The 12367-nt window shown below is 45.4% G+C and overlaps 1 protein-coding gene across 5 annotated transcripts in view; it reads right to left on the reverse strand.

Moving 5' to 3' along the window:
- Positions 1-400: 400 nt before the first annotated feature.
- The window catches only part of TSC22D1 (TSC22 domain family member 1), a gene marked incomplete at its 5' end in the record, with an annotated part of 91300 nt that continues 79333 nt past the window's right edge, over positions 401-12367 (reverse strand). For 2 of the 5 annotated variants that reach the window (XM_079300795.1, XM_079300792.1), the window contains 2 exons: positions 401-1823; positions 2825-2876. In XM_079300795.1, the coding sequence (XP_079156921.1) occupies positions 1566-1823; positions 2825-2876 (310 nt within the window). In that variant the 3' untranslated portion in view covers positions 401-1565. Of the gene's footprint in view, positions 1824-2824; positions 2877-3106; positions 3233-3284; positions 3606-12367 lie in introns of those variants that run through there. The other 3 variants (XM_079300798.1, XM_079300793.1, XM_079300794.1) reach the window with 3 other exon arrangements.

Here is a 12367-nt window from a genome sequence, read left to right on the forward strand (position 1 = left end):
AACACAGGCTGACCTGGTGGGACAGCTGCAGTGCTTACTGCCTTTGTCACCCCGAGTTACGGGTGGGAATTGTGCCAGCATGGGATGACCCGTGCCCAGGCAAGGGCACCAGGAAACAGCTTATATATTCCTATACAACAGGCATCTGCAGCCCTACAGTCCTGATCTTACAGGACGAGACCAAACCCAGCATTTTGCTTAGTCAGGTGCCCTACTCCCTCCTCCTTCAGCATCTGCCTGTTTTAAAGAGCTGTGCATTTTTAGCTGAAACTAAAGGTCTAAAGCCAACAGGCAGCATCTTGCACCAGGACTTAGGCTTCCTGACCTCACCGCCCACGTAAAACTGCATTGCAACATCTTAAAAGTGGCTGCGCTTAACACCAGTACAATGTACAAACAGTGATTTATCAACATTGTATGCTTTATTGAAAGTTGACAAGTGCAACAGTTAAATACATTGACGTGTTACAACTGTAGAGAACATGCACAAAAACATATGCATACTACTATACAGATCATATGCAAAAAATCCATACTGGGAAATCCAATTTTTTTTTTTTCTTTAATTCTTTGCTAGCAGGGCTTGATAGTTTTTGGAGTGGTTTTTCCCATCTTGAACCAAACTACAATGAACAATGATTTACTTCAAGATAATCAGCAGCCAGGGAACTTCAGAAGTTACACAAACAGCATCAATTTGCCAAATTCTGAACAGTTGCGTAGGTGCATTCTTATTTATGTAGCATAAAAAAAAACTTTTCAAACTTCTTCAGATCAGCCAATGAAACAACTAAACTTCAATCTGTACAACCTAAATAGTTACAGTTTTCTATTTTACAAAGTAATTACACTAAATACACAAATATACAGTAGGCAAATAACCTTCATTGTAATTATCCTATGACCCAACAACTGTATTGTCACCTACCTGTTTTCTATATATAATACAGCTTTATGCACCTGTCCACTGCTTCAGAAAACGGTGCAAATATTTGCACTTAAGGTTTCAGGTGACAATTAAGTGTTAAACACTGAGATTACCTTTCTCCCTCTTCCTCTTAGATCCTCCTATGCACCAGTCCACACTTTGGAACCCCAATGCACTACAGGGGGTTGAGCCATCACTTTTTACTCCAGTCTATTTCTTCACGTTTCCAAGCTTGAAAAGCACTTGTATCAGCTGTAGCACTGGATGAGTGGAAGATTTAAAAACAAACAAAAAAAAAAAAAAAAACAGGCATGCAGCTTCATTTCTCAGCCATCTGCAGAAGCTGCTCGAGTCCCCAGTGCACTTGTGCTAATTCTCTGGAAGAAGTTTATTTTATTCAACCAACCTAAGAACACAGACTCCTTCAAGCCAAAGGGGTAAGGGAGGTAAGAGAGAGACAGATGAGTGTGTAATACACGGGGGAAAGCCCCTGCTGATGTGTGCACGGCATGGAGTCCTCAGTCTGGGTTCGATGCGCATTGAAATGGATGAAGGGCGGCTGTGGCGGATTCCCGCTAGTCCTCCTCGCTCTGGGCAGTCCAGGAGCCAGCAATCATGACGGCGATGACATCTGCAGCTATGCTGAAGGCCCTGAGCCCTGTGATGCCGGCTGAGCAGGCTGCTGTGTTGTCCCTTGTGACTGGGAAGAGGAGGGCGGAGAACCAGTCTGCAGCTGTGCTTGGAACTGGGCAAGCTGCTCTGGGCTGGCAAGTGTTTTTAGCAGAGTGTTTTCTTGCTCCAGCTGCGAGTTCTTCTCTATCAGCTCTTTGATTTGCTCTTTGAGGACCTCCACTTCCTCTCTCACTGCGTACATCAAGTGACTCTTTACCAGATCCTGAAACGCAGAAGAGTGCGTGCGTTAGGAAGGCACCGCAGCGTGCCGGGGGTGCCAGCAGACCCGGCTATGGACGGGCCGGTGTGCCCGGTCCCGCGCCATACCGGACCGGTGCCGGGCGGTACCGGGCTGTCACCGGCGGCACTCACGTGCGGCCCGGCCTGCTCTAGGCCCCGCCCCCGCGCAGGCCCCGCCCCCCCGCGCGCCGGCTGCAGCCAGTTCTGGGCGCAGGTTGCCGCATTTCCCTCCCTCCCGCCGTCCGCGCGCGGCCGCGGGTGACGTCAGAGCGCGGCACGGCCAATGGGCGGCCGAGTTATTTATAGCCGGGAGTTAAAGGCTCCGAGTTTGCCTAGCAACAGCCGGAGAGGCTCCCGGGAGAGCGGCTCCAGGCACCGCTCCAGTAACAAAGGGCGGCCGGGCCCCCGGCTCCGCTCCGCTCCGGGCGGGGGCCGCAGCCGCGGCCCCGAGCTGAAGCCGCCGGCTCCGGGCACCGCGCTGCCCGTGCCGCCCGCGGGGAGAAGGGCGCAGCGCCGAGGATGCCCCGGCTGCAGCCCGCGGGAGATGCGCTCGCTAAGCTTGCGCTCGCCTGCGGCTGCGGGAGAGTTAAAAAAATAAATTGAAAAGTACCCCGAAACGCCCCCTGTTTGGGACTGTAAAACCCCAAAAATACGCTCCGCTTTCTGCCCAGCAGCGCCCCTCCGCCGCCGCACTGGAGCCGCGATCAATCGTTTGAGGAGGCAGGAGCCAAGAGCAATGCCGTCATTCCTTCCCCGGCATCAATACACAAACGTGCGCATTCCTCCCCGCGGGAAGCCTTTGATCAATTACAAATAAAAATAACAAACAAAAAAAAAGCTCCCGAAACTGACTCCGTGCCTCCCCTTCCGTCCCCGGCTCCGCTACCGAAACGCGTCCCCGCACGGGTTAAACACCGCCGCCGCATCCCCATATTGTTTACTGCTTCAAACACCAACAAGGTTTTATGCCCCATCAGTACGTACCATCGCTTGCTCGATTTTGTTGTCGATAGCTACTACGCTTGCACCAGAGGAGCTGCAAGAGAGAAAGAGAAGAAAAAAACATACAACATTAGCAGCGGCTGAATTATTTAAGAGACAAGAGACGCGAGCATTGGTAGCCAGTTGGCTGAGAAAGTCATCCTCACGCTGCCCTGCCGCCGCCTCGCCAGGATGCTCTAATGCAGCAAAGCAACCTGTAAAGCCGCGCCGAACCACCCGCCCGCAGCCCGACCAAATATCCCGAAATTTTGCCCCCCGACAGACCACAAAGATGGAGCTCGGTCGCAGGCTGCGGCAGAAGCGCCGGGCGCCGGGGAGGGCAGCACCTCCGGGGGGAGAGGCGGGCGCCGGTGCCGCCGCTGCGGCTCCCCGGACAAAGGAGCCAGCCCGGCGCTCACCTGCCCCGCTAGCGCAGAGCCGCTCGGACACAACACTTATTTACCTACTGTCGAGCCTCAGAGACGCGTTGTCGGTGCCCAGCAAGGACGATAAGAACGAAATCGAGAAGTGTCTTAGTTGATAAACTCCTAGATCCATTGCCACCGGTCTACAACATTGGGCATTCATGCAACCGCGGCCAGAAACGCTCCCCGGAAAAAAAACAAAAATCGAGTCTCGCTGCTCCGGGAAGCGTGTGTGCGTGCGGGGCCGCTCCGCCGGGCGAGGCGGGGCCGGGACCCTGCGGGACCCTGCGGGGCTGCGCTCGGCCGGCTCCGAGCGGGGTCAGCGCTCCGCCGCGCAGCACAAAACCCGGGCATCCCGGCCCCCCCCACCATTTAAGCGCCGGCGCCGCCTCCCATTGGCTGTGCTGCCCGGGCCCCGCCCCGCGCCGCGCATCTCATTAGCGCGCCCCCCCCCCCGCCCGCCGCGCGCGGCCCGGGCCGGCGGCGCCCACGCGGGACGGCCCCGCGCGCGGGGGGGGCGGAGGCGCGCTCCCGCGAGCCCCGGCACGCGCCCGGCCGGCCCCCACCCGCAGCAGCGGAGAGGCATTTAAAATTAAAAAATAAACAAATAAATAAAAATTTAAAAATTAGGAAAAAAAAAAAGGAAATAAATAAAGAAAGAGAAAATAAAATAATAATGATCTAGCCGGGGGAGCGGCGGGGAAGCCCCGTGCGGGCCGGAGAGAGCGCGGGACGCGCCGAGGGGCCGCCCGTGGCCGCGCCGACACCGCCACCTGTCGGCGCCGCGCAGCGCCAATCCCGGTGCCGGCTGGCGCGGCCCGGCCAGCGAGCCTCGGCAAAGAACCGCACACCAAAACCCGCAGCGCCAATCCCGGTGCCGGCTGGCGCGGCCCGGCCAGCGAGCCGAACCTCCGCGCCTCGGCACAGAACCCGCACACTGCAGATAAAGCTTTCAGACACCTACATCCACCTTTATCCCTTGCACACACACCTTACGAGCCCGTAAAGCCATATATGAAAAAAAAAAACAAAACTCAGCCACTGATCGGCTACATATGGCACAAACCTGTGGATTTCTAGCAAGCCGGCTGATACTATCCTACAGCAACAGGGAAAATGCCTATTCACTTATTTTTAGGTTGCACCATAAGGCACTTAGTCTTAAAAGTTGCAGCACATTCATTAATAATTTAGGAGAAGATCCTTCTCCCACCTAACTGTGGTGTTTTTCTCAACAAATGTTATGCTCCCATGTGTCATGGAACACATCGACGACATTCACTGCCTGCCAACGTGATCTTCTCTACCAGTAACAGATTAGAAAGAGAGCCAAGACTGAACTAGACCACCATGAAATACTGTCACAAGAAACAGCCAGCCTCTAAAACCACTCTTCTAGACCTGCACTTTCAGCAGGTGTTACATTACTTAAAGGCACAAAAAAAAACCCCAAAAAACTAAAACAAACCACTAAAAAACCTTTTCCATTCTCTATAGCAAACTTCTCCAAGAGCTGCAAGTCACATACATCACAGGTGCTGCTCCCAGAGAAGCAGGAAAGCCAGGAGGCACAGAATAATCATCTTAAAGCTAAATTTAGCATTTGCGTATCTGCATCATCCTTCTTAGTTTATTTATGTTGTCCTAGACTACTATTCTTTCATTCAATAATGCCAGCAGAGTAGTACAAACTAATCCTCTTCACAGGGAGGTCACATTTAAGAATAGGAATTCCTTGCAGCCACTTTCCCACTAACAGAGAGGGTTCACATCCCACAAGGGCATAGCTCTCCTCCCACCCTCTGAATATGTGGGGAATTTGCACGGGATAGCACCTACCAGGCTGAAAATTGAAGGAAGGATTTTAGCAAAACCCTTGCCTGTCCTGACTTGCCAATTGGTGACAGCTGAAGCAATGCATTCGAACACGTGCAGGGGCTGCAGCTTCCCCATCCCGAGGGACCAGCACCAGGACCCACGTGCTGTGCTGTACCTACACTTCCCACAGCACTTTCTCTGCACAGGTTACTCACTACACACCGTGGTACTCATGGCCTTCTGTGAGCAAGTGAGCCTTTTAACAGAGTGCCAGCAGCACATCATCTGTACTGGAATCTGCATCAACTCCTGTCCTTGACTTGATCTCAATTAATGTTTTATGACAGGCTGGGCTTCAAAATCAGTAATGTCTCAAATGACTCCTCCCCACGGCAGTTACTCAGCACAATTAACAAAACTGCAGTAGGATAAAAGCTCTGGGACAAACTCTGTTCCTTGTACTTCTTTATCAGAAAAAGGGCAGAGCAGGTGTAAAAACAGGTAAGTCCTATCACTGCTAATCAGGCTTGTGCAAAAGAACTTGAAGATAGCCAACTCACAGGCCTGGACAGACATGTCCTCAAACCTCCTCCTTTGCTGTTGCAGGACAGGCAGCAGACAACTCTATGTAGTTTCATTCATACATGTATAAATAAAGTCACGGATGCCATAACAACTGACAATTATCAAATGCCCTTATTCCATTTACAACAGAAAAATATTCTCAAACTAAATTAACAACACTGCCATTTTTAATCTATTATTAATCTTCACAAAGAAGAGATAACACATATGATCTTAAATCAAATTCCCACAAAACTCATTAAATATCTTCCATTAACTTCAGTGGGCTAACAAAATCTGTCATTTATTTTTAGATGCCTACAAGCAGAGTTGTGATTCAACAGAAAGCTGTCAGCTGCGTAAGTAGGACTGCATATTAATATGCATGTTTTGCTTTGCCCACTCTATTAAAAAGCAAACTCTAAGTGCACCTTTATGGCTCAGAAAGCAGATCATCTAGGAAATAAAAAGTTCCATGATATAAATTACTTTAATCTCTAAAATTGGGGTGAATTTTTTTGGGAGGAGGAGACAGCACCACTATCTCTGATGATCTCATTTAAACACCCCATCATCTGTCTGACAAGAACATACACTGAACTCTAAGGGCTGCGCTATTGCTAATTCTTTTAACAAATATTTATGAAATAAAATATATATAGAAAAATTAAGGAAGATAGTTTCTCCAAACTCAGTTTTCCTCTAGAAGGGCGTCAAGATTACTACTGTGTTACTCAAAAAAGCTTCAGTTCCCGGGAGTAGAGGAGAGAAAAGCTGCAGAATTCCTCGGTTTGGTTTGCTTAAGCCACTCTGGGTCTGCACTGGGTTGAACAAATTCATGCCCCTGCTAGCACACGCCTTGGAAACTGGTGTACCTACAGAGCCCCTCAGGTGTTCACAAACAGCATAAAGTAACAAAAAAGACTCGAGTGGGCTCCTGAGAAATCAGCAGGGTAGAGTACAGGACAGCAAAAGAGTAGCTCATCAGCATCTTTGATCCTCAAATAAACTAACTTCTTAAATTGAACACTGACTACATTCAGTAGTCAATGACTTTTTAGCACGTGTTGCCTTTTGTAATATTTCAGCTCTTAAAGACTGTTTCTCCCTCTAAACAATTTCCTCATTTTGAGACAATTTGTCTCAATTTATTCATCCTAAGCACTAGAAAAAAGTGCTCATCTTAAGCACATAATGAGGTAAACCAGCACAGAATCATTAAGTCTCTATAGAAGTCTGGTTTGTCATATTTCTCCATGTGTGTTAAAAAGTTTTCTAACTGAAAACATTTATCTTTTAAGTACCTTGTCAGTGTATGCTCCCTTCAGATGCCAACATTAAAAGCCCTCGATAAGCATCTTCTGAACATAAAATAAATCTCATCTTTTGAAGATGTTACAAAGATACCACATCAGAAACCATGTTAGAAAAACAGCAACTGCTGTCATAGCACACTTTCATCTTATGCTCAGACAGGCTCAGATCTTGTGAACTTCAACTACGGTTTTCAACTGCAGAATGCAAGTATTGAAGAGGTTAAAAATAAAATCTGCTATTTACTCAAGAAAAGGCTACAGTAATTAGATTCCACCTGACATCTGACTATGCATTCCATCTAAAAATGGTGAATAAATGGCTGAGTACTATTCTGCCTTAAAATTCATAGATTCAAAATTATTTGTGTAGTGACAGCAACCCCCCAAACACCCAATTTATGCAAAATTGTGCCAAGCTAATAACAGAGAGAGAAACCTCTGGCTATACTTGACATCAAGGACTAAAGATTTATTTATTTCAATAGGCCATGATTTTTTTTTTCTTCCTCTCAATAAAGGTACATAAGTGGGAAGCTATCCAACGAACTTTCTTTCCCACAGTAAATCAAATATTTTTAACATACTAAGGAAAAAAAAAAAAAAAAAATCCAAAGAAAATAACCCCACCCACACAAGCCCCATCTTTGGATAGCCTAAATAAAGATCACAAAATCTCAGCCGACTTCCTTTTCCAGCTCCAAACCTTAGCTAAGATCTTGATTTAAAGAAACCAAACTACTAAGAACTTACTGCTCAGCTCCAAAAGACATGTATTTTATTTCTAGATTGAATTCTGCTATTTCAATGTATATACTTCTGCTAAATTGAAAAAGCTCTTTCTACAAGACAGTACTCTCTGCTTTCTTAAATGTGAGCTTTTCCTCCCCCACAGTAATGTTATTTGCATCTATAATTTAGTTTATTAGCTTGCTAGAAATTGGGGTTTAGTTCCATGAAAAACAGATAAAAGGGAAAGCTATGCAAGATGCTAGTGAAATGAAGTGCTGTATTTGTAAATACTACTCTCTTTTTTCCCTTTTCCCAGATGTGCAAGCATAACTAAATAAATATTTAGTGGAAAGAATACGTACACCCTACTGGGGCTCTGGAAATAACCTGACAGTATCTCTGATCACAGTGCATACACAGAAGTATCATGCTGTGAGCTCTGCACAAGAGACAGAGGGCTGCATTTAAAGCAAGAAGATAACTATGTAAGATCAAAAGAAAAACAAGGAGAGATTCTCACTGGTTCCTCTGAGGATATCCTCTTTCTCTTTGACAGGCAACTAATTGCCAAGTCAGTCCTGGTTATTTTTAATGAGAAGTATAATGATGCTTTTAATTTTAATTTTTAATTTTAATGCTGACAAAACAAAATATACTGTCTATAATGAAGTACCTGGATATAACCAAACAAAGAGATGACCCACTTGTTACCCATCAGAGAGAATCTGCAGGAAAAGATGAGCCACCTTAAAGCAATTTTGATGCTTGGAGAGGGATGTAGGGCATCCCCTTTCCCAGATCATCCACAGATAACCATCTAGCAATGCAGCTGAGATGAAGGTCTGTGTTCTCTACATATCCAATGAGACTCAGAGTCCCCTCACAGAGCCAGCTGAGGTCTATCACAACCCAAAACCTGAAATTACATCCAGATGCTACTCCACTTTAAATTTAAAGAAGTGATAGATTTGCAGTAACACGCAGCTTGGGAATCACAAATTTTCCTAATTTCAGAAACCTTTAAATGAGTAGGTGTGAAATATTTAACTTTACTACAGGTAAAAGCCCTCCTCCTCAACAACCATAAAGTGCCCTTGACCAAGGGCTGCAAAGGAAAGAATTCACCAACATGTTAGTATCCTGGAAGTTTTAAGTGAAACATCTGAGCCAGGAATTGATTTTCTTTCCTCCAGAAAGCTGCACACAGCATGCTGACATTGTCCCCTGGATGGATGTGGGAAAGAAGTTTAGTGCCATAAAGCAGCATATATAGAAGAGTGATAAAATGTTACAACCTTTAAGCTTCACTACTCAATTTTTTTTTTTATGTGAAATTTCGCTTCATTAATTTTAGATTTAATGCATAGAAAGGGTGCTCAATTCCCTGATCTTCTGTGTAAATTTACACCTTTCATGTGTAAATGCTTTTCTCAAAGGCAAGAACATCCCGAAGTAAAAACCACTTACACAAATATTTAATCCCCCTTGTTCTAGCTGTAAAACACATATTCCAAAATTAAATGAAGAGGGAAGGAAAGAGTCACTGGAGCATTTTAAATTACACTTAACATAACAAACGTGGCAAGTATAGGGAGTGTTTTGGGACACTGACATGACAAGCATTTGGAAAGATGAAATTCTCTGTATTAAAAGGCTTCTCTGACCCAGGGGACAAACAGCCCAGGAAGGGCTACAGGACAATGGCTGACACCCACCCACCCCAGGTTACCTTCAATGTAAGTACACAGTGGGTTTAGGAATCAAATTAAAAACCAGCCAAATTAACCTGTGACTAAGAAGGGTCATCTTTATTATTTTTGAACTTGTATCATCTTCTGTTTCCTTAAGGCTGCAGAAAAGCCACACCAGGTCTCATGAAATGGGAAAACCATGTCTCATTGAATACTTCTAATTTTGGAAGGGGGAGATAGAGGATATTAAGGCCCTTCATTTCCCCTGTTCCCAGCCCCTTTGTAAACTTTATACCCATTATGCCTTTATTTTTAACTCCTTAATCCATTCCTTCCTCCCACCTCCTCCCGTTTCTGTTACCCTTGAAACTATATCGAAAATTTTGCATCAGCTAATAACTTAGTCATGATTATTAAAAAAGTATTTATACAGCATTAACAGCTGGTCTGCACTTCCCATGAATATCATTTGCCTTTTGATGGCCATTTTTTGGTGCAACACTTGAAATTAAGGCTGCGTTTCCCACAGAAGCCTATCACACTAAAGCCAACTCAGGTTTGCTAAAGTCAAAACCTCTGCAATTAACTAGAGTTGTCCTACAGTCTTCAGGAAGCTGGGAATGAAGTTCCCTACCCCGGCTTTTACAGAAATTAGCAACAACAGCTGACGAAAAGTACAGAAAACAAACGTAAATCCTCAGTGTGGGAAAGGAGCACCCGGGATGCAGAATCCCATCTGCTGTGAATGAGGATGAAAATCGGCCACTTCTCAGCTTTTGTGGCAGCAGATCCCTCGTTACCACCCTGCTGTGCAGAAGCATTTTAAGGTCATTCTGTTAAATAATGAACTCCCAACACTGCAACTTGCTTACACGTATAGAAAAATAAAGACAAGAAGCTCAATGCCACTCTTCTTTATCAGCAAGGACTTGAGACAACAAACCTCTACCCAGCTGCCCATTTACAGTCCCACAGTTTCAGTCTCTGCAATCACTAGCAAATAGCTTCACATGTATCACCAGTATCGATGATCTAGTAGGTAAATGACTTTCAGATTAACTCCCCTGGCTCCAATACATTCATATTACACAAATACGAAATGTGTATTTCCTAATCTCTGAGTGGTCAAAATACTCTAGTAATGCTACAACCCATAGTTTATCATAATTTGCTGACTTCCTAAGAAAATATAGGGAAAATTCAAGACCTGTATCATCCAAGAAGAACTGTATCTAAAGAGGCTGAATTTATTGTGGCCTATTTAAAGGTATTTTTCTACCTGAATGGTGACTTTCATTTATAGAAATCTAACCCCATGTAGCTCCAACCATTCAGGAAGCATGGGGAGAATTTCCACAAATGAGAATGTGACCTGATTTACTGCACAGTGCAGTGTACCCTAAAATCTTACTTTCCTTTAACAACCCTGAGTTGAGCATTTGTGGGATAATTTCCTGCCTAACCTGTACCTTCCCCCCATCTGTGAAAATGAGCACATGAGAGCAATTTAATGAATGCCCATGCTTCAACTCGATATAGCATTGAGAAACAGGTACAGATCAACTCTGGAGTGGGAAAGCACTCCCAGGCTTCTTAATCCAGGCACAGCTTCAGTGATTTAAGAGACACAAATCCTGCTGACTCACAATTGCAGAAATCCCATCAGAGTATCTCCATTTACACTCTCCTTGCTGAAGGAATAAACTGTAAAGCAATACTGATTCGAAATAGAATACAAGACACCTGGGAAAGTATGTAAGACTATGAAATGAGGTGTGCTTCAAAACTTAAAAATTACCTAAAGAACAGATTGACTGGAATTTTGATTCGACCTGACTGCCTCGTGGCTTTAGGGATGTATTACCTACTTTAGCACAACACTTGGTTCTTGAAACCCTGCCACGCTGCAAACCAAAGAGAACAGAACACAGATGTGCTGGCTCAGCGTATTTTGAACATGTCCCTGGAGCACCTTCTAGGCCAGAGACTGCAAACAGCTGGCATGGGTCCACGTCATCTACAAAAGGCTGTATATCCTGAAGTCCTGGTTCTCCTTCAAATGGGATCCAGCCTTCCTCAGTATCCTACTGATCCTGTAAAGGAACCCCAGGCAGTAAGAAGCTCTAATTTTCCACAGGACAGCATCTTCTAGCTTAAGAGCAGCAAGCACCTCGAGACTGTTGGATCTGTGGTGGCCGTGCAGGGCACACAGCACTGATATTTAGCTGCCCTTGAGCCAGACATTCTGCAAACAGCAGAAGGCTTCTCTTTATCTTTTAATACACAACTTGCAAAGGAAAGATTGTAGCCTATCGTTTCACACCTAATCAGTATCTGGGTAATCGCCTTTAGGCAGTGATGGCTAAATTTATGAGAGGCACCCTGTTTACAAAGCATTCCTGTACTCTCCCTAAAACTTCTGATGCACGTTTTTTGGTGGATATCCACCTAAACCATTTAATTAGATTCCAAGGTTTTTCTGTATTTAAGGTCCAAAGCTTGTGTACATACTACATCAGGCACCTAACACTTCTGAAAAACAATTACTTCATCCTCCAGAAACCACTATCATTATAATGACACCCTGAATTTCTGTGGCTTAAAACAATTTAATACAAAACCCAATGCCCACAAAAATAAAACCAAAAATAACTGCAGTATCAGAAGTCTGAGTAACCCAGTTAGAAACGCTTGGTGTCCAAAACAGCTCCCAGGAATGTTTCCTCATTCTTACACAGGGTGTTAGCCCAGTAGCCACTCTTCTACAGCATCAATACGATGAGCTGCCACACTACTCTCAATATATGGGAAGGAGAGAAAATCCCTACAGCAACACAATTGAAATCCCCTCTTCCACCTCCACTGACAGAGCCAGGGAATCACTGCTGCCCACCAAGCACAGAGGACAGTAGGATCTCTTCTAAAACCCACACTAGGCAGCCTCCCACCCAGGGAGCCATGCCTCCTCCCACACAACGTACTGAACAGGAAAATTCCTCTCTT

Source organism: Erithacus rubecula, assembly GCF_903797595.1.
Source record: "Erithacus rubecula genome assembly, chromosome: 1".
Lineage (NCBI taxonomy): Eukaryota > Metazoa > Chordata > Aves > Passeriformes > Muscicapidae > Erithacus > Erithacus rubecula.